This window comes from Falco punctatus, assembly GCF_963210335.1.
Source record: "Falco punctatus genome assembly, chromosome: 2".
In the NCBI taxonomy this organism is placed as follows: domain Eukaryota; kingdom Metazoa; phylum Chordata; class Aves; order Falconiformes; family Falconidae; genus Falco; species Falco punctatus.
In genome coordinates, this window is record NC_137581.1 from 1401000 (window position 1) to 1422515 (window position 21516).

General features: G+C 57.9%; 1 protein-coding gene across 2 annotated transcripts in view; it reads left to right on the plus strand.

Annotated features, from left to right (window-relative positions):
* The window catches only part of ARHGEF17 (Rho guanine nucleotide exchange factor 17), a 35384-nt gene extending 13881 nt beyond the window's left edge, over positions 1-21503 (plus strand). Inside the window, exons 2-21 of one of the 2 annotated variants that reach the window (XM_080375561.1) lie at positions 9907-9984; positions 12403-12585; positions 12978-13094; positions 13420-13512; positions 14257-14433; positions 14700-14750; positions 15673-15782; positions 15914-15999; positions 16133-16251; positions 16721-16955; positions 17047-17120; positions 17243-17436; positions 17524-17774; positions 18133-18379; positions 18462-18548; positions 18658-18725; positions 19102-19250; positions 19348-19522; positions 20119-20361; positions 21204-21503. In XM_080375561.1, the coding sequence (XP_080231687.1) occupies positions 9907-9984; positions 12403-12585; positions 12978-13094; positions 13420-13512; positions 14257-14433; positions 14700-14750; positions 15673-15782; positions 15914-15999; positions 16133-16251; positions 16721-16955; positions 17047-17120; positions 17243-17436; positions 17524-17774; positions 18133-18379; positions 18462-18548; positions 18658-18725; positions 19102-19250; positions 19348-19522; positions 20119-20361; positions 21204-21388 (2922 nt within the window). In that variant the 3' untranslated portion in view covers positions 21389-21503. The remainder of the gene's footprint in view (positions 1-9906; positions 9985-12402; positions 12586-12977; positions 13095-13419; positions 13513-14256; positions 14434-14699; positions 14751-15672; positions 15783-15913; positions 16000-16132; positions 16252-16720; positions 16956-17046; positions 17121-17242; positions 17437-17523; positions 17775-18132; positions 18380-18461; positions 18549-18657; positions 18726-19101; positions 19251-19347; positions 19523-20118; positions 20362-21203) is intronic. The other variant, XM_080375562.1, reaches the window with a different exon arrangement.
* Positions 21504-21516: the final 13 nt, after the last annotated feature.

The following is a 21516-nucleotide window of genomic DNA, read 5'->3' on the forward strand; positions in this document are numbered from 1 at the left end:
CTTCCATATTTGGTGAAAGCTGCTCTAGGGCTCGGCAAAGGCTGGCTGCAAACGGGGGCCAGCAAGCCCCCCGCTGTGCCCCGGACCACTGCAACACGAGTTCTGCAAGGGCTCTGCAAATGCACCAGAGGATGGATGGTGGTGGGGCGGGGAGATAAATCAGGGCGGGCATTGCAGGTAGGGTGGGAGGGGGGCATGGGGGGTGGGGGGGCCCATGGGGTGCTGCTAGCAGTGGAGGGAGGGTGCCCTGCGATGTGCCAGCATGACTCTGAGCCTCATATTTGGGGCGGGGGGGGCGGCACTACCCCTTGCGCCCCCAGCACTAGTGATGCAAACCCTGATTTCAAGTGAAAATCCCATGGGAAAAGCCCCACAACGTGTTTAGAGGATGAGTTTTTGTTGCTTCTGGAAATGAGCCTCCCGCCATCTCCCCACTGCCCATCCCACCGGCACCACTCGGCACTGCCGTTGCTGCTCCCCGGGACGGCACTGGGATGCCCAGCATCTTTCTGCCCTGCCCTGAAAAAATTGCTCCGACTCCTTTATTTTTTATTCCTGTTTTTTTCTCACACTTAAAAAGCAGAATTACAGCCAGGCTGTGTCCTCCTGGGATGAATCACCACAACCGAGAAGTCAAAGAAAACAACCAAATTCTCGGTGCATCTGTTTGGGGCTGAAGCTCTCCTCCTCCTCCTGCTCCTCCTCCTCCTCTTCCTCCTCCTCCTCCTCCTCTTCCTCCCCATCCCGGAGGCGGTTGTGCCACTGGGTTTCTCCATGGGAGCATCCCTGGACAAATCAAGGCTTCTCTGTGAGCTGGGAGCCTGGGAAAAACCACGACCAAGGGAAAAGCAAATATCTCCAGCCCCAGGACTGCGAATAAACACAGGAGTATTATTAGTAACCGAAGCAGAGCTGAATCAGAGCTGCTGATTTATGCTCCTATTTCCTTTCAAGAAGTTACGCTTTGGAAAGCGGCTCGGACTTTTCTTACCCGTGGGAGAACAGCGAGCGGCTGGGCGGGGAGGGGATGCAGCCCCGGATGTGATGCTGTACAGCATCAGCCTGGCTCGGGCATGGCCCCTCTTCTGTGGCACAGGTCCTTGTGTTCCCCTGGGATGTGGAAGATGATTTCCCCAGGATATGGGGCCTGTTGGTCCCAGGGGTGGAGGGCACTGGCACCTAGGGATTGGGTAACATGCCCTGGGAAGGAGGTGACTGGTGCTCGGGGATGGTGCTGTTTGGTACCCAGGGATGGGTAACTGGTAACCAGGGATGGAGATAACTGGCATCCAGGGATGGAGGTGACTGTTACCCAGGGATGGTGGTGGCTGGTATCAGTGATGGAGACAACTGGTACTCAGGGGTGGGTTGACTGGTACCCAGCATGGAGGTGGTTGTTAGCAGGGGTGGAGATGACTGGTATGCAGACATGGTGAGTAGTACCTAGGGACAGATGCAGCTGGTACCCAGGAATGGAGCTGACTGGTGCCCAGGGATAGAGGTGGATGGTACCAGTGATGGAGGTGATTTGATACCCAGGGATGGGGTGACATGTCCTGTGTCACATCAGAGAAAGGAGGTGGCTGGTTCCCAGGGACTGGGGGAGCTGGTTCCCAGGGACCGAGGGGAGTGGTACCATGGATGGGGAGACTGGGACCCAGGGATGGCAGTGGCTGGTGCACAGGAATAGGGTGAATGGTGCCCAGCGATAGAGGTGGCTGATACTGTGGATGGACAGACTGGTATCCAGGGACAGAGCGGCATGCTCAGGGATGTGGTGACTGGTGCTCAGGGATGGGGAGAACTTGCACCAGGGATGGGGTGGCTTGTACTGGGGATGGGGGTTACTGGTGCGCAGGGATTGAGGTGATTGGTACCCAAGGATGCCAGGGACTGGTACTCAGGGATGGCAGTGGCTGGTACCCAGCAAAGCAAGGTCTCCCTGTGTGGTGGCTGTCATCCCTCCACCCCTGTGGCACAGAGCTTTGTGGGACATACGGCTGAGCATCACTTATCCCGAGGCTAAGGTTGGATGGGTTTGCCTTGAAAGCCCTACAAAACCCAATCAAACATCTGGCTGGAAAGCATCCTGAGAAGAGATAATGTGATTTTTTTCCCAAGTGATTTTCCTGTCAGAAACCAAGTGATTGAGGAAATACAGGATTGGGTGTAATAATTTCATCCTATTTTGGATGATCGTGCCAGCCAGGTTTTTTTCCAGCTGTGTGAGCAAGTTTTATTTGTTGGGATGATGCCGTTTGCTGCAGAGGTGTTTGCTCATCGCGTTGGGATGGATGGAAGTGTATCTGGTTTTGTTTTCGAGCCTTTTTTTTCCCAGGGTTTTGGTAGAAATAAAGCCAAGGGTGCGTTAAAATTGTTAAGCTTGGGTATTTGCCATGCACTGCAGGCTCCCTGGGGCAGGGGACTCTCCCCATGGGCCAGTGGCTCCCGCTGGGATATCCCAGCTCCCTCCAGTGGGATCTGCCCCAGAAGCATCCAGGGAAAGAAAAGGTGCAGAAGTCCCAGTTCCCCCCCGTTTTTTTTCCAAACTGGGAATGGGGGGTCTCAAGGAGGTGACAAGATTCAGGCTGCTCCTAGCACAACCATGCTACAAGACCCTAGAAAATCCCTCCCTCCAACTCCCAGTAATGCGGAGCATCAGGAGCCAGCATCAATGGGTATAAGCTGTAATGGGGGGGGGGGGGGGGGGGGGGAACAACAACCCCCTATTTATTTATTTTTTAAAATTTTGCATGTTTTGGAGGGGTAGGAAAAATTTTGCTTGAAGCAGGGCTAGCCCCTCCTTCAGCAGCTGCAGGAAGGGTGAACTGAGAAAGCCGCAAGAGACAAATCCTACTCCCAGAATGGTCCAAAACACTCCAGATTTTTCCAAAAACTGGATTTTTTTTGCCCCAAAGCAAGGTCTCAGGGTCAAAATCCCTGCTACAGCTCACCCAGGGTATAGCTGAGCCCTGGCACAACTTGTTACATCGCTGACCTTGGAGAAATGATGCTTGTTGCGGGTCTGGGAAGGGAATTTCAGGGTGAAACAGCATCTCCAGGGATACAGACATCCCCCCTCCCATGGGATGTAATTTTAGCATCCCAGCCAGGTGGTGACAGCCTGTGTGACACCCTCCCGCACGTTCCCAGCTTCAGTGACCCAGTTCCTGGCAGCAGGAGGGTTTGTAGGGGAGTCCTTGAGTGGCTGCAAGCAGCACCGTTACATGCACTGATGTGTGCACGGTCTCAGCCTGGGCTAAGGGCCAGAGGTTGCCATGGTGGCTGGGATTCCTCATGGATGTACAGCCCTGCTCTCCCTTTCATCTAAACCCCCACTTTTCTTTAAAAACGGAAGTTTTTAGGACTTCCCTCCAACAACGCCTCTTTGTCTGCAGGGGGTGGAGGCAGGACACAATTTGCCGGGTCCTTTTTTTAATATCTCAAGATGTTTTAAAATCCCTGGGGATGCTCAAGCTCTTCCTGCATTGCTATGCCCAGACAGGGAAAAGCAAAATGATAGATTTGCACCCAGAGGCTTATTAAAAAATAAAATAGAGCAAGCTAGGAGAGCTCCCATTCATCTTCAGGAGTCCAAGTGGGGTTGTATTTCCAGTGCTGGAGGGAAAAACTGGGGGAAAACCCCTCTCTGAGGCCTCCATCCTGGGTTTGGGGTGTTGCTGAATCACCCCCTGAATCCCCGGTGCTGGATCTGCTCCATCTTTGGCTTTTCAGGAGCATCCTCACGATGCTGGCACAAGCCTTTGGGATGGGGGATGAGCCCCTTGGCTCCATCCGAAGGGATCAGGATGGTTTTCCTAGGAGGGTTAGGGCTTTTTTGGGGGAGGAAACACACAGGTTAAAAAAAAAAAAAAAAAAAAAGGCTGATCCAAAAGGAAATCTAAAGGTGTTTACAAAGAGCCGCACTGCTAAAAATAACTGGCTCATATTTTAGATGGCCCTAAAAATAGGCAGCGCTGTTGGAGTGGCCAAACACTCCCAGGAATTTCCTGTGGGCTGCGGGCCGCGTGCAGGGGGGTCCAGGCTTAGCGGCCGGCAGGGATGGCCGGCATCGCTCCGGCTTTTTCTTTCCTGGGTGCTGGCAAGATGACCTCCATTGGGCCCCTGGATGCACAGCAGGATCCGGCCTGGCTCCTTCCCTGGTCACAGGCTTAACCCTTCTCCATCCATCCTTGCTGCCTGATAACACCTGAAGAGGTTGGGTGGGTTTGAGAGAAGTTTTTAAACTCATCAGCAGAAAGCTCAATCTTAACAGTAGACACCAGAGAATCTACTTGCAAAGCTGCTGGGGGAGAAATGCTGTGTTAAGCGAAGGGATTGATTCAAGGGTGGTGTCTGGGGAGTGGGACGGACCCTCTGCAGATGGAGGGATCCCCCTGCTCGCCCCAGGGACCGGTGATCCCGTGGGAGGGCTGGAGGGCGTGGCTGCAGGCGGTGCAGCCGGGTCGCCACTGCAGCGTCACAGCGTTGCAGCGTCACTGCGTCACAGGCCAGCTGGGCCTGGGGTTGCAGTTTATATGAGGCAGGGATTGCAAGAGGAATGGGTTTGGGTTTGCAACCCAGGTGGATCGGAGATCACAATGCAGGCAGACCCAGGTTTGCAGCCCTGGTGGGTCCAGGATTGCAACAGGAGCGGCTTTGGGATTGCAGCCCAGATGGGTTGGGGATTGCAACCCAAATGAGCGCGGGACTGCAACACAGATGGACCCAGGATTGCAACCCGAGTGGGTCTGGGATGGCAACCCAGGTGGCTCTGGGGTTACAGCCCACACAGGTCCAGAACTGCAACCCAGATGGGTCTGGGATTGCAGTGCAGGTGGCCAGGGGATGCAGCCCTGATGGGTCTGGGATTGCAACAGAAATAGGTTTGGTATTGCAGCTAGATGGGCCTGGGACTGGAACGCAAATGAGCCCGGGACTGCAAACCAAGTGGGACTGGGGTTGCAACCCAAAGCAGCTGAGCGCTGCAACCGAGACGGGCCCAGGACCGCAGCCCAGATGAGCCCATGGCTGCAACCCAAACGGGTCCAGATTTGCAATCCAGATGGGTGTGGGATTGCAACAGAAACGGGTCTGGGATTGCAATGCAGGTGGACCCAGGGTGGCAGCCCACATGGGCCCAGGACTACAACCCAGATGTTGGGGTTGCAACCTAGATGTGCCCAGGACTGCAACAGAAATGAGTCTGGGGATTGCAACACAAATGGGCCTGGGGTTGCAGCCCAAATGCGGGGTTGCAGCCTAAATGAGGGATTGTAGCCCAAATGGGTCCGGGATCAGAAACCAGATGGGCCCCAGATTGCAACCTAAATGGGTCCAAGACTGCAACCCAGCTCGGCCACTGGAACTCAGGATGGCCTGGGACTGGAACCTGATGGGTCCAGGGTTGGAACCCTGACGGGTGAGGGATTTGCCATCCAGATGGGTCTGGGGTTGCAACCCAAATAAAACAGGGTTTACAACAGAAGTGGTCTGGGATTAGATCCCAGAAGAGCCCAGGACTGCAACCTAGATGGGTCCAGGATCACGATGCAGATGGGCTCAGGATTGCAATTGAGTTTGGGATTGCAGCCCAGACAAGCCCACGGCTGTAACCCTGCTGGGACAGGGTTTGACACCCAGATGGGTTTGGGATTGCCATGCAGATGGGCCCAAGGTTGCAGCCTATGTGGGTGTGGGATTGCAACCTAAATGGGTCTGGGATTAGATCCCAGAAGAGCTCAGGATTGCAACCCAAATGAGTCCAGGGTTGCAACCCAGACAGGTCCAGAACTGGAACAAAAATGAGCTGGGGACAACCATGGTACTGCAGAAGGAGTTGCAGGAGGTGGTGCCTTGCGAACAGCCTCCTTACCCCTAATGCAATTAGCTGCGCTGGGTGCAGCACAGGCACCCATCATGCCCGTGACGGGTGCTGCAAGTTCCCCCTCCCTGATCCCAGAACCCGTGTGTATTTAAGGCTGCTGCAGCTCCCCTCTCATTATATGCACTGAGTTGGCCATTCTCTGCCACAGACCCTGATGGGGGAAGGGGGGGAGTGGGCGGGATGGAGGTGCCATGGATGCGCCCCCTCCCCCCCCCCCCCCCCCCCCCCCCGCGGCCCCCTCGGGGTGGGATGCTTATCATCCTCATTATCAAGAGGAAATTTACTGGCTGCAATGGGAGGACACAGCCTTGCTGCACGCCGTTGCTGTGGAAACGGGGTGAGCGGCTAATTAGATTTAATTAACGAAGCAGGAAGGTAGCCTTACAAAGGGATCTGGGCAGGGCGCATCACCGGGCAAGTAAGGATGTGGAAAGTAAGGATGTGGATGCCGAGGGGAGGGTGTGCTGGGGAACAGGCTTACTCCGTGCCTCAGTTTCCCTGTCTGCCAAGTGGAGGAGGGGGACATGGTACCCAGTGATACCTCCCCCCCCCCAATTGATGGGGATGGAGACCCCAAGGATGCCGAGTACCCCAACCCAGCATCATCTGCACGCGCATGCACCCCCCCCCCCCCGAAATCACACTCCCCAAGAAAGCATCACACACACACACACCCCCCCCCCATGCAGCATCTTCCTTGAGCAAAGCCTCTCCAACAGCATCCCCGCAGCAGGATCCGGCCCTGCCTGCCTCCGTGTGCGTGTGTGGGCACAGCTCTGCCTCCGTCTCCGATTGCTCCCGCCTGCCCGTGCCTCGGTAGCACCCGGGGCCGGGGACCCGCGTGCTGCCACGGACGCAGGCGCACGCCTGCTGCACGCAGCCTGCAGCCGTTCTGCGGGAGGGCTCGGATTTATTTTTTTTTTTATATATATATATATATATATATATATATATATATACACAGAGAGAATTCTATCGATATAAATAGCTCCTCTATTTGATTTTCCTCCTCGCTGCATCCCAGCGCAGCGGTTCAGCTAGTTTAAAGGGGGTACCTGGGGGTATATACATATATATACATATATATATATATATACACAAATTTTTTATTCCTTGGGCCGCGTGGGACGGACCGACCCCCGGGACCCGCATGCTGCAGATGGTGAGGACTCTGGCGCAGTTCACCATCGCGCTGGAGGACATGCGAGACATCGGGGACGGCATCGACGCGGCCTTTGCCGCCTCCGGGCTTGGTGGGGCGGCCGAGGAGCTGCCGGAGAAGGGTTGCGGCAGTCGTGGTGGTACCGAGGTGATGCGAAAAAGGATGAAGGGGGGGGGGGGGGGGCGGGGGGGCTGGGGCTGGGGGGGGGGAGGGGGGGCTGGTGGTTTGGGGGGCTTATATGGGGGGTTGCATGGATGCGTCATGTTTGGATACATGTGCACCCAGCAGAACCCGACACTTGCGGGGTCTGGACCGCGATTGCCGTGGCAACGGTGCCTCCATCCTCATCCTCAGCCCGCCGCCCCCAGGGTTCTTCATATCGCAGGGAGAAGGGGGATACTCCCACCCAGAGAGGGTGATGGGGGGCTGGAGCCATTTACACCAGTGCTGATTTACACCGCGGAGGCATCAGCTGGTAGGGAAATGCCCCAATTCCCATTGTGTCAGGTACTGATCCTGAAGGTGCTGAGCATCTTGGGGGAAGAAGGATGAGGCCGGGGTGCGGCAGGGGTGTCCCTGGGGAGAGCAGATGGAGACCAAAGCAACATCAGTCCCAAGGGGAAGAGGCTTTTCTAGGGTAAGGGATGCGGCGGGGTGCATCCTGCCTGCACCGGGGTACTGCTTAGCCCTGCCAGGATGGTGCATCACCCCCAGCTCCTGCTCATCCCAGCGGGAATGTCCCCCTGCTGGGATAATACTGCTGCCGTAATGGTGGAAAAAAATTCCCTTGCCAACAGCTGGGCATCATCCTGCATCTCTGCACCACTGCAAATCCCCAGTGTGGCATGTGGTGCTGAGCCTGTTCAGCTCTCCAGTCTGGCCCTTTGCTTCGATTCTGAGCTGGAATGGCTCTGTAAAATGCCAGGAACATCGTACTGAGCTGGGGAACTACAGGCTGTGGAAGGGTTGGGGAAACTGAGGCACAGCAGGGCGGGTGACAGGCGCTCTGTACCCCTAAAGCCCGTCCTCCAGTGGGTGCCCTTCAGCCTGTAATTACAACAAATTAATCGGGCAGTGAGAGCATTACTAAACCTTCAGGCTGCAGCGAAGTGGGGAGGTTTCAGCCGGTGTCCCTGAGGACCCAGCGTTGCCGTGGTTTGGGAGGACAGATCTCCTGGGTGGATGTGGACCCGTCACTGTAATATTTGGCTCCAGACAGCAGCTTCCTCCTTGCTTGGCTGAAAAGTCCAATATCAGCTTGGTGGGTGAGTGGGGAAACTGAGGCACAGCTCTGTTCTTGAGCACCGAGCAGGATCTGGACAGGATCCCTCCCCACTGCTCCCTGGGGACCGTTGGGGAGATGGTGGCCACCATCCGTGGTGAGGGTGGTTGAGCTGAAGCTTCCTCATGTGGTTGCTGAGCAGCTTCTCAGCACAGTGTCCCCACTGGGAGCAGTGGAGGGGACACACCTCTACATGGCTGGGGGATGTGGGCTCATCCCACAGTGAGATGGGGGACATGGGGGTTCGGTGGCTCCAGCAGCCCCTGTAACAGCAGCGGCTCAGGGGAACCTGGTCCCAACATGCTGTGGTGGCCAGGGGGGCCATCTCTGCACGCAGGGCAGCTGGGGTGTCTGAGCACCGAGGACCTTTGTCGAGCCCTTGTCCTCAGGGCCTTTGTGGTGTCCCCACATCTGCCACAGCATTTTGGGTGTCGCAGCACCCACGGGCTTTGAGGTATCACCACAAACGGGACCCTTTAAGTGTCTCTGTGCCCAGGTCCATTGGAGCATCTCTGTACCCATGGCCTTTGGGGTGTCCAAGCACCCACAGCCTCTGGGGTGTCCCTGCACCAAGGGCCTTTGGATGGTCTCCATGGACAGGACCACTGCCGTCTCCATACCCAGTACCTCAGAGCATCTCCTTTCCTAGGGCTAGCAGAGGGTCACTACACCCAAAACTTTTGGGGTGTCTCACATCCAGGGTTTCTGGAGAGTCTACACATGCAAAACTTCTGGGGCATTTCTACACCCAAACCGTTTGGGGTATCTCACACCCAGAGTCTCTGGAGCATCTTTTTACCCAAAACTTTTGGGGTGTCTCACACCCAGAGTCTCTGTAGTGTATCCACTGGGGTATCTCTGCACCTCTGGAGTATCTCTGCACCCAAAACATTTGGGTATCAGTGTACCCAACACCTTTGTAGTACTTCTGCACCCGAAACTTTTGGGGTGTCGTTGCACCAGGACCTTTGGAGCATCTCTGCAACCAAAACTTTTGGGGTGTCTCACGCTCTGAGCTCTGGAGCATCTTGCCCCCAGGCTGAGCTGCAGGGGTGTCCCCCTGGGTGCTGTGTGCGATGGGGGTCTCCAAGCCCCACAACCAAGAAGACCCCAACCCATCTGCTTCCCAAGGCTGGTGGACCATCCCACCCCGCCACCTCCCCGAGCCCACCACCATCCCATTAATCCCCCTCCTGCGGGGCCACAGCCCAGCGCCAGGGTGCCTGGGGTGCCGGGCGGGAGGCAAATTCCTACGGGACCGCCCCGAGCGGAGCCGCCGGAGAGACGGAGGGTGCCGGGACCGACCCATGTAGGGCTGTGAGATCCAGGGCGGGCTCCTGACGCGGCCGCGGAGGAAACCAGGCGTCTCTGTGCGCTCGGTGTCATGTACTTCCTAATCCTCCCGGATTCCTCCATCGGGGTGGAGAGGGAGCGGAGGGGAGCTGGACGCCAGCCGGGCTCCTCCGGCGTTCAGCCTCCCCGCCGAGCCCCCACGCCGGCACCGACACCCGCCACGTAGCTCCCCACCGTCGTGTCACCCCAAAACTCATCTTGTCTTTCTTCCCACCCGGGCAGGACATGAGGAAACACGTCATCATGACACTGCTGGACACGGAGCAGTCCTACGTGGAGTCCTTGCGCACCTTGATGCAGGTAACGTGGCACAGCCAGGGACGTGACACCCCAAACCACGTCACGGCGTAACCGTCCCTTGCTTAAACCACCCCCAGGACCCCGAGTCGGACCCCCAGCTGCGGGTGCTCTGCCAGCACTGGTGCGGTGTGGGGGTGGATTGGGGACGCATGGCAGTGGGGATGCTGGGGACAGTGGGACCGGGAGTAGGAGCAGCATGGCAGGTCAAGAACAGGGTGTGGGGGTCATCTCTGTCCCCCAAATCAAGCCTGTGATGTTCCTGGTGGGTTGTCACCTGGCGGGTGTCGTGTCCCTAAGCCCCTTCCCGCACTCGCCTACCAAAAGCTCTGCCTCATGTGTGCCCCATCTCCTGGGCCATTGCTGATGGCTATCTGGTGTGGGGGGGGGGGCCCTTACACCCCCCGTTCCTCTGTCCCCCCATTTTCTGCACAGCGTCATCACCTGCAGCCATGGGCCAAGGGTTTTTCTCGGTTCTTTTTTTACTGAGCTGGTTCCAACGCCCCTGGAACAGCCTGGCCTGAGGGTCCACCCCACATTTCAGATGTTAATGAAGCTGTTTCAGAAGGTTAATGGTGGTAAACGCCCTGGAGACTAGGTCACTGCTGGCGTGGGTGTGGGTTGTCCAACCACATCGCTGCAGGTGGAAACACCAAAAAAATCAAGAGCTCTACTCTGCTGGGTAGAAAGCAGTGCCTGTAGGACATCTGCTGGGCATGTCCACGAGGGCATGGGGCACCCGTCATCCCAACACCCAGCCAGGCTTTTCCCCTAGGTCCCCTGTGAGTATGCCCCCATGGTGGACCCAGATGTGCTCTGCCGAGTGTTGCTGCAGGAGGGAAGGGCCCTTTGAGGCTGCTGTTGTGCAGATGTTGTCTTGGAGGGGCAAGAGGACTGAGGACCCTGGCTCTAGAGCTTATTTTGGAGGAAGAGTGGTGTCCCTGCTGGTCTAGACATGGACAGAGACTGTCCCATGGTCTGTGTCATCCTCTGAGGTGGGACATGAGGCTGGTTGGAGAGGACAGCTGTGCTGGGACTCACCAGTTTCCCACCGGAGGGACTGGTTGGACCCGTGTGGGAGCCACAGAGTGTTAATGCCTGAGCTCTTACCCACAGGACAAGTCCTGGCATGGTGCAGCCAGGGGAACCCGGCTCTCTGGGGGTTGTCACAAGGGTCCAGATGCCCCCAGCTCCCCATCTCAGCTGAGATAAGGTGTTTGGATCCGGGACATGGCCCAGTGGCATGTAGCATTGGTGGCTACCAGGGACAAAGAGCATCCTGGAGCATCATTTTTCAGCCAAGCCAGATGGTGCATGGGCAAGCTCTGCTCACTCTGCCTGTGTGCCGAGGCGTGGGCTGTCTCCATGCTCTTCTTCCCCATCTGGTCCTCGCTCCCCCAGTTTCATGGTGGGGGGGATGCATGGCACAGCCCAGCTCAGCTCCCACTGGAAGTGTTTGCCACAGTAGGGCAGGTGAGGTGGGTTAGGAGCCTCAGGAAGGATTTGACCCTTCTACCTTGGGTCTCCATGAGGTACCCACCATCAGCTTGAGGAAACTCATTCTTGGGGGATGACTCCTCCTTCGCCAGCTTGAATGGAGATGTCCAAAGCCACTTGAGGTGGGTCCTGTCCTCACTACTCGGCTCCACAGTCCTCCCGACATCCTGAAGGATAGCAACACCCCTTCCCAGTCAGGCTGCAGCAGCAACAAGGCTTGAGAAGACCTCCCTCATGCTGCATCCCTTGCAAATCCAGCTCTCCATTCCCGGGGGCACTGCTCCTCCCCACAGCTCTGCCCCACGGCAGGAGGAAAGGGGTTTTGCAGCAGAGCTGCCCACCCAGCCTTGCAGAGGATCTGCTTTTCCTGCTGGCCCTTGAGCATCGCTCGTTGGCTGTTTCCTAAGAGAGTCTGCTGGGTGAAGTGTTCCAGGGCTTGATCCAGTGCATCCACCCTGCTGGCTCCAGCCCCACGTGGTCCCAAACACCCTAAATCCCACTGGGAACACGCCAGCTTTTGGATCCCACAGTCATGCTGCCTTGATTTCCCAGCCAGGTCAGGCTGTGTAGCAGATGGAGGCGACCAAGCTCATGACAGCAAAGTTTTGGAGCTTCTCAAGGTTGTGGCTTGGGGGACAGAGGACACCGTGCTTTGGCAGTTCCTCGCATGGGCCTGTCCCAGTCCCCACACTGCCGTGGGGATGCAGCAGGTGGGATGGGACCCAGGGGGGAGGCTGGGGTGCAAAACCTGCTGGGACCTGGCACTGTCTGGTCCTTCTGGTGGGTCCCACAAACCAGGGTTCACTGGGGGAACCCCCTGCTGCAGTATGCATCCCGTCCCCGTATTTATTTTGAGAATTTCATGCTGAGGCGGGGTGGGAAAAAGAAATCCATCAGGACCCCGATGCCTTTGCTGCCCTGCAGGGTTACATGAAGCCGCTGAAGCAGCCAGAGAACTCGCTGCTGTGCGACCCATCGCTGGTGGATGAGATCTTCGACCAGATTCCTGAGCTGCTGGAGCACCACGAGCAGTTCCTGGAGCAGATCCACGACTGCGTGCAGAACTGGCACGAGAAGCAGAAAGTGGGCGACCTCCTGGTGCAGTCGGTAGGTCCTCGCAGGGCGGATTTCATGCTGGCGTGCCCGCTCTTGGGCACAGCCCCAGCAGGAGAAGTTTCAGAGCAGGAGGCAGGGAAGTGATTAAAGGACGGGCCAAACACGCCTGGGATGGAGAACAGGAGACGATCTCCAGGCCCGCCGTCTGCTTAGCGTAACGGCGGCATGTTGCAGCGACCGGCTGGGTCTGCAGCTCGGAGTTTCTGCCTCGGGAGCAGAAATGTCAGGGCTGAAAAATCGAGGGGGGCGGGCGGCGGCGGGTGAGCCCTCCCCGCACCAGCCCCGATGCAGGATTAACCCTTGGAGTAGCTTCTTCCAAGCTTGCCCAGGATGGCTGTGCTGGACCTGTTCCCCTTTCCCTCCCCTCTCCTATTCCCTCCCAGTTCTCCAAGGACGTGCTGGTGAACATCTACTCTGCCTACATCGATAACTTCCTCAACGCCAAGGATGCTGTCAGGATTGCCAAGGAAGCCCGGCCAGCATTCATGAAGTTCCTGGAGGTGGGTCCTAGTTCTTCTCCCTGTAGATGCTAGCCAAGGTCCAGAGCCACGTGCAAGGCTGCTGGTGGGGAGGAGCCGGGGTTAATAGGAGTAAACTGGTAATCTGTGGTCAGACTGGGATTCTTCCCCGCACCTTCTTCTGGATTTATTGCAAAGATGCTAAGTTGGGATGAACCAGAGTCACTCCAGATGGTGTAAAAAGGAGTCACCTTGACCCCAAACGGGTGTTTCTCCAGGTCCTGGGCTGGTGGGACGCTGGATCCCTGCTGTGGCCCACCTAACGGGCCAGTCCTTGTCCCCCCCCCACCCCGCTGGTGTTTTGCAGCAAAGCATGCGGGAGAACAAGGAGAAGCAGGCTCTGTCCGACCTGATGATCAAGCCAGTGCAGAGGATCCCACGATACGAGCTGCTGGTGAAGGTGGGTGCAGGCGGGAGGGCATCTGTGCCATGCCAGGAGCGCGTGAGACTGCGGCTCCTCCTCACCTCTATGTAACGGGAGCTTTTAGGGGTCTTGCATCTCTCCTGGCCCCTTTTCCCACCCCTTGACTCAAAGTCGGTGTCCCTGGGCATACGCACAGCTCTGCCCTCCTGGGGATGGACTGTCACACTGCTGTCCCCCCCAGCATGTCCCCGTGGGTGTGCAGTCCCCTTCCCCTTTATTTTTCTGCTGGGAGATTGGACGTTTCAGTGTCATTTTGGGACCGGCTACAGTGCCACCTGCTCTGTGCCTCAGTTTCCACCTGCCAAGTTACTCTTCCTGGTGCTGAGGCCGATGGGGATGTGCTTTTATAGAACCACAGAAGCCTTTGGGTTGGAAGGGACCTTCAAAGACCATCCAGTTCCAACCCCCCTGCCACAGGCAGGGACACCTTCCACTAGACCAGGTTGCTTACAGCCCCATCCAGCCTGGCCTTGAACACTTCCAGGGATGAATTTCAGGCATCTGTGCAAGGTGAAGATGTGCTCTCAGGAGCTGCTGGCCTCTTTAGAGGTGGCAAAGACAAGGCTGGTGGTGGCCAAAGCTCAAGACTTCATTTCCTTGCAACACCATTCCTGCATGGGGCTGGTTTCCATCCCCAGCACCAGAGCAGCGCGGTAGTCATGGCATGGCTGATGCCCAAGCTTTGCCTGTGGTGACGTCCCAGCTGTGTCCCCGTGGTAGGACCTGCTGAAGCACACACCAGAGGACCACCCCGACCACCCTTTCCTCATCGACGCCCAGCGCAACATCAAGCAGGTGGCCGAGAGGATCAACAAGGGCATGAAGAGCGCAGAGGAGGTGGAGAGGAATGCCCGGATCGTGCAGGAGATCGAGTCCCACATCGAAGGGATGGAGGATGTATGTACAGGGGTCTTACATGGGGTTGGTCTCCTCCTTCATGAAATGCAACTATTTCTGCTCTTTCTGGGTCACGCCAAGCTGGGCCACTTCTTTTCTCCTCCAGGTCCTGCTTTCCCCATCATTACTTGGTCTTAGTGGGCTCTGAGGGGTTTGGGAAGGGGCTGAGGTGCCAATTCTGAGCTGGGAGGCTGCAGGGACAGGGACAAAGCTTGTGAGGGTCCCCCCCTGGGGCTCCCCACTCACCAGCCTCCTTGTTCCCACAGCTCCAGGCTCCACTCCGCAGGTTCCTGCGCCAGGAGATGGTCGTGGAAGTGGTAAGAGTGAGGTGGTCCCTTGTCACCATCAGGGCCATGGGACAGCACACCAGATGGGGCAGTGGGAAGCTATGATTGTGGGTCATGGGATGCCCGTGCGCCCACGGGAGGCCACAGATGGGTGGGTGGAAGGGTGGGTGGATGGGTGGGCGGATGGAAGCTGCATCAGGGGAAGTTCAGATTCGACATTAGGAAAAGGTTCTTCACTGAGAGAGTGGTCAGCAACTGGAACAGGCTCCCCAGAGTCACAGCACCAAGCCTGTCAGTGTTCAAGGAGTGTCTGGACAACACTCTTAGTGATACAGTGTAGTGTTACGTAGTTCTGCAAGGCGCAGGGAGTTGGACTCAATGATCCTTATGGGTCCCTTCCAATTTGAGATATTCTGTGATTCTGTAGGGATGGACAGATGGGTGGAAGGATGGATGAAGGAATGAAAGCATGGAGGGAGCGAGGGAAAGAACAGACAGACGGATGGTAGATGGAAGAATGGAAGGATGGATGGGTGGACAGATGGATCAATGACAGATCAATGGGGAAAATATGAAATTCCCCAAGTTTGAGGGAAGATGGGTTTGGGAGCAGGCAGGTGGCAGGGAGAGCCCACAATAGCCCCAGACTAGGGGTGGGTAGCGAGGCTGGAGGTGGAGACTGCAGAGGTCCTGGTGAGTCCGTGCCTGGTGTTCCCATGGCCCTGGTGCTTACCCACGAGTGGGACCCTGTGGCTTTGCCGACATGGCCGTTGCACCCATGTCCCCTTTCACTGTCATGAGAACATGGCCAGTCCCCGTGCAGATGGTGTCATGGGACCCATCCCAGCCTGCTGCCAGGGTAGCATGTGGGGAAGCTGAGGCAGGGACCGCTCCCCGCGCTAGCAGTGGAGGAGCAGATGTTAACCCCTTGGTGTCTCCCACCGCTCTGCAGAAGGCGGTGGGTGGGAAGAAGGACCGCTCCTTCTTCCTCTTCACGGACCTGCTGGTGTGTACCACATTGAAGCGCAAGTCGGGCTCCCTCCGCCGCAGCTCCATGAGCCTGTGAGTACCACCAGGCTTGGAGACATCCACCAGGATTAACCCACATCGTTAGGGTTGTCCCTGGCGGCTGGCCTGGCTTTAGGGTGTTGGGGATGTGGGTGCAGCTCAGCCCTCCCCCCCAACCTCAACAGGTACACAGCGGCCAGCGTGATTGACACCGCCAGCAAGTACAAGCTCCTCTGGAAGCTGCCACTGGAGGACGTGGACATCGTCAAAGGTCTTTCACTGCCTGCTGGAATGTCCCGTCCCACTTTAAAACCCATTGCTCACCCCGGGCCGGTGGGGAGAAGGTAGCCCCTGCGTGGCGTTGGGGAGGAAGGAGTTAATGCCATTCACGTGTCCCCACACAGGTGCCTCTCAAGCCACCAACCGGGAGAGCATCCAGAAAAGCATCTGCCGCCTGGATGAAGACCTCAGCACATTGGGGCAAGTCAGCAAGCTGTCAGAGACCCTCAGCTTCCCCCACCAGGTATGGGGATGGTGGGTGGCCCTGGTGCTGTCCCCTGGCTGGACACATTCCCCATGGGACCAACTGGGATGTCCTCAGCGGGAGGGATGACCTGTGGAAGGGCTGGTGGCCATGAGTGTCCACAAAGGTCCCAGACGCCACCAGCCCTAAAGCCACAAGGCGGGTTGGGGCAGTCTCTGAAGGATGCTTGGGGGCGGACACCATCAGTGTCAAATGGTGGCCCTGGTGCTGTTCCCTGGCCAGACACCTTCCCCAGGGGACTGACTGGGATGTCCTTGGTGGTAAGGAGAGCCTGTGGAAAGGCTGGAGGCCATGAGTGTCCTCTAAGGACCCCAATGCCACCAGTCCTAAAGCTACGATGGGGTTGGGGCAGTCTTTGAAGTATGCTTGGGGATGGACGGGGGCATCATCAGGCATGTGGCTGGTGGTGGCCCATCCCTGAGAGCTGAAGCATTGTCCCTGTCCCCAGAGCCTGGATGACGTGATCAAGGACCTGATGGCTGCCATCCACCGGGAGCTGGCAGAGAAGCAATCCATGTCCTTCAGCATGGCCTTCCCCCCCAACAAGGTGGAGCTCAGCACCACCAAAGCTGACGGCACCGAGTCCTTCATCTTTGAGTTCCCCAACCCTGATGCCCGTCTCGGCTTTGAGCAAGCCTTTGAGGATGCCAAGAAAAAGCTGGGTAACACCAGGGACCAGGGAGGTGAACGCGGTGGTGGGCTTGGCATCACACCCTCACTTTGGCAGACCTCTTTCCTCCATCACTTCTTCATCTTCCAATTTAATTTTCCCAGCTTCCAGCAAAAACTGCCTGGACCCAGAGTTCCTCAAGGCCATCCCCATCATGAAGACACGGAGCGGGATGCAGGTACTCACAGGCTGGATTCAAGCATCCCACAGGAGCTGTGGTCCTCTCCATCCCGGTGGGCTTGCCAAACCATTGGTCGTTCCCAAATGACCCAACTCATCCCATCTTTTGCTCCCTTGCAGTTTTCTTGCGCTTCTCCCAGCCATGGCAGCCCAGAAAGTTCCCACGAGGTTTGGGTTTGCAACAGCGATGGTTACGTGGGGCAGGTTTGTTTGCTGAGCATCCGTAAGGAGCCCACGGTGGAGGCGTGCATCGCCGTCTGCTCCGCCAGGATCCTCTGCATCGCCTCCGTGCCCGGTCTCAAGCGGGTGTATAGGTAGGACATTCCCACCGGCACCGCGGAGCCGGCGGGCACGGGGCGATGCTGGAGCTGCTTCTTTCCCCCCTCCCCTCGTCGCGGCAGGGAGCGTGCCGAGCCGGTGGGCAGCCCCTCCTCGGAGCTGATGCCGGTGCAGCCAGAGGATGCGGGGCCGCAGCCATGCCTGCACATCTCCATCTCGGGTTCATCGCTGGAGCTCTCGGAGCCGGTCGACGGCGGCAACAGGGAGCTGGTGCCCTTTGATAGCGATGACACGGATGATGAGTCCTCGCCCAGCCCTTCGGGGACACTGCAGAGCCAAGCCAGCCACTCTACCATCTCCTCCAGCTTTGGCAGTGAGTCCTCCCCAGGCCCTGCTTAGTGAAAAAAACATTTATTTTGTCCCAAAACTATGGGCAGCTCCATCGTTTTGGCCACTCTGCCTTGCATTCCTCAGGGAAATCTACAGGTGGAGGCTTTTGACCCACAGAAATCCTGGGAATAGAGATGTTGGGGGGCATCAGCCCAACACCATGATGCTGGGTGGGGGCTGGTGGCTTTGGGTAAAACCTTGTGGGTTTTGGGGCTCTGCATCCCTACATCCTCTCCCAGGCTTGACATCACAAGGGGACCCATGGTCTCTTCCCCATCACTTTGGTGGGTGTTGGGTGGTCCTGTCCTAACCCATTCCTTCCTCCTCTTCTTCCTCTGCAGATGAAGAGATCCCAAGCTGCAAGGAGGCAACAGCGGAGACAACGAGCTCCGAGGAAGAGCAAGAACCCGGCTTTCTGCCCATCAGTGGCACCTATGGCCAAAACCGTCACGGCGAGAGCCCCACGGATGGGCGAGCCTTGCGCCGCTCCAGCCGTGGCTCTTTCACCCGGGGCAGCCTTGAGGACCTCCTCAGCCTCGACCCTGAAGCCCATCAGAGCTCCATGTGGTTGGGCACCGAGGATGGCTGGTACGTCCCCAGGAGGGGGCAACACATGCATGAGGTGGACCCCAATCCCAGGTGAGCCTCAAGCTTTGCTCTTCTCCTGCAGCATCCACGTGTACCAGTCCTCAGACAACATCCGTAACAGAAAGAACAGCATGAAGATGCAACACGCTGCTGCTGTCATGTGCATCTTGTAAGTAGGGAAGGATGTTTTTTGGCTCTGGGATCTCCACAGCAGGGTGGTTTGGGGTGGCTGAGCAGGTCTCTGCAGCTGTTTTTCAAAGGTTTTTTTCTCCCCGCAGGTACCTGGATAACCAGGTTTTCGTGTCGTTGGCCAACGGGGAGCTGGTTGCATACCAGCGGGAGGCAGGTGAGGCTGGATCGGGGACATCAGAAGGCACTGGAGGGGTTAAATGCAGCCCCAAAGTGGTGGCTGATGGGTGGGTTGCTTGGGGGGCCCCCTGGGGAGGGAAGCTCATGATGTCACTGGCTTGCCTGCCTCCTTACAAAGGGAAGGGGTATCCCTCAAGGGATGCTGGAGACCCCAAAACTGGAGCCAAATGGGAGTGTGCATCCTCTTCCTGATCCCTGCCTGCTGCTGGCATCCCTTGGGCATGTCAGCTCACGTCCCCTCTAATGGGGGACAGGAAGACAGGCATCTCCAGCCACCGCATCCCACCTACTGGGTTAAGATGGGGGTTTGGGAGATGCTTTAACTACCCACCCCACTTCTACTGTCCTTACAGGCCACTTCTGGGACCCCCAGAACTCCAAGTCCCTGTCTCTGGGCTCTCCGGGGAGCCCCATCACCAAGATGGTGGCAGTGGCAGGGAAGCTCTGGTGTGGCTGCCAAAACCGGATCATCATCCTCAACACCACCACGCTGGCGCAAGAGGTACCGCGAGTAATGACGGGAGGTCGGGGCGGGGGGGGGACAGTGACAGGTATCGGTGGCATCATGGGTGGCATTGCTGTGGCTCTGTCACCCGCAGCACACGCTCCAGGTGGGACAGGACAGTGGGCGCAGCGTCACCTGCATGGTGAGTGCAGGGACTGGCGTGTGGGTCGCACTGCAGAGCAGTGCCCAGGTCCGGCTTTACCACGCCACCAGCTATGAGCAGTTGACCGAAGCAGATATCACCCCCCCGGTACACAAGATGCTCGCCGGTAAGTGCCACCAGTGACACGTCTCCAGTGGGTGCCCATCACTGTCTCCAGTGGGTGCCTGTGCCCATCGGCTACCTTGCGATGCGATGCCCTGCAGCATCCAGCGCCGGGAATGTCGTACCTCCTGCATCCCAACCATCTTTGGGGAAGGAAACGTGACTCCCTGCACTCCTGGGGTTCATCCTCTATGTTACGCAGCTGCATAATCCCACGGGAAGACAGGGCAGATGGATAATCCTGTGCAGAAACAGAGCATCCCCTGGGCACCCGCATAATCCCGCGCAGGAATCGGGCAGTCTCTGGGCACCCACATAACCCCACGCAGAAACAGGGGAACCCTTGGGCATCTCCGTAATCCCACGGGATAATAAGGCAGCCTCGGGGTGGCTGCATAATCCTGCATAATCCCATAATCTGGAAACCCAATCTGACAGCACCCTGGGGTGCTTTATACCACAGCCGGGGGGGTTGTGGGGTCCCTTCCCCATGTCCCACCTGCCTCAGATACCCCTGGGAATGGAGACCAGTGGCACCGGTGGGGTTCACAGCCGCGTGCCAGGCAGGGTAAAGATGCTGATGGCCAGGATGCTCGACAGGCTCGGATGCCATTATCCGGCAGCACAAGGCAGCCTGCCTGCGGATCACGGCTCTCCTGGCATGCAAGGACCTGCTGTGGATCGGGACCAGCGCTGGCGTGGTGCTGACCCTCACTGTCTCGGCCAAGGCGGCTCCAGCCTTGGTGGGGCTCTCCCAGGGTCACACCGGCCACGTCCGCTTCCTCACTGCCATCGAGCTACCCGATGGCTTCGAAGTCCTCTTCCCGTTACCGAGGGAGACAGGTAGGTGGGATGGTTGGTGGTGGTGGGGGGAGGGGGCGATCCTGAGCCCCTCCGGAGGCAGTGGATGACTTTTATGGGGCTAGGAATGCTGTCCCGCTGGCAGATAACTGGGAGTAGCCTTGAAATGTGGTCATCAGAGTCCCTGTTCCATCCTTGCCTTGTTAAAAACCAGGGAGAAAAATTTGGGGGGGGGGGGGGGGGAGGGCAGGGAGGGGGGGGGGATGTTACACCACCCTCCCCAGGGGCTGGGGGATCATTCAAGTGACCCCAGATTTCCCTGGGAAACCCTAATTCCCATGGGGAAAAGCCACTGGAAATTCATGTGCTGAGTCTGACCCAGCCCAACTCAGGTTGGGGTGGGATGGGGAGAAGGTGGCAATGTGTGTGGGAGGTGGTAATTTGGGGGCGGGGTGGGAGGGGCTAATTTGGGGTGGTGAAGGGCTACCTGGGGATGGGAGGAGGGTTTTGGGGCCAAGATGTGGCACCTAGGAAAGTGGTGGTGACATCTGGAGGATGATGGTGGGATTATGCTGGGAGGATGGTGGGATGTTGGGTGATGCTGGTGGGATGATGCTGGGAAGGTGCTGGTAGAGGGGTGGATCTGGGATGATGCTGGTAGGAGGATGCTGGGATGATGTTGGTGGGAGGATGCTGGTGGGATGATGATGCTGGGATGATGGCTGGTGGGGTGCTGGTGGAAGGATGATGCTGGGCGGACGCTGGTGTTAAGATAATGCTGGGATGATGCTGCTGGGATGCTGCTGCCGCCAGGATGGTGCTGGGGAACAGGGGTGCTGCGGGGGGGCCATCTGACAGCACACTGGGGGCTCTGCGCTTGGCAGGGGCTGAGAAGCCGAGCGAGGCAGAGAAACGAGACCCATCGCGCCCCCGCGCCCTCGCCCTCTCCAAGCCCAAGATGCTGGTGATCAGCGGCGGGGACGGCTACGAGGATTTCCGCCTGACCAGCAGCAGCGAGACAGTGGGCCGGGACGACAGCACCAACCACCTGCTCCTCTGGAGAGTGTGAACAGCCGTGGCCCCCCCAGGGCCATCCCGGCGTGGAAGGGGGGTGCTGGCCCCCCTACATTCAGAGGGGGGGGGGGGTCCTGACCCCCCTCCCTGCCACCCCCCGACCCAGCACCTCTCATCTCCAAC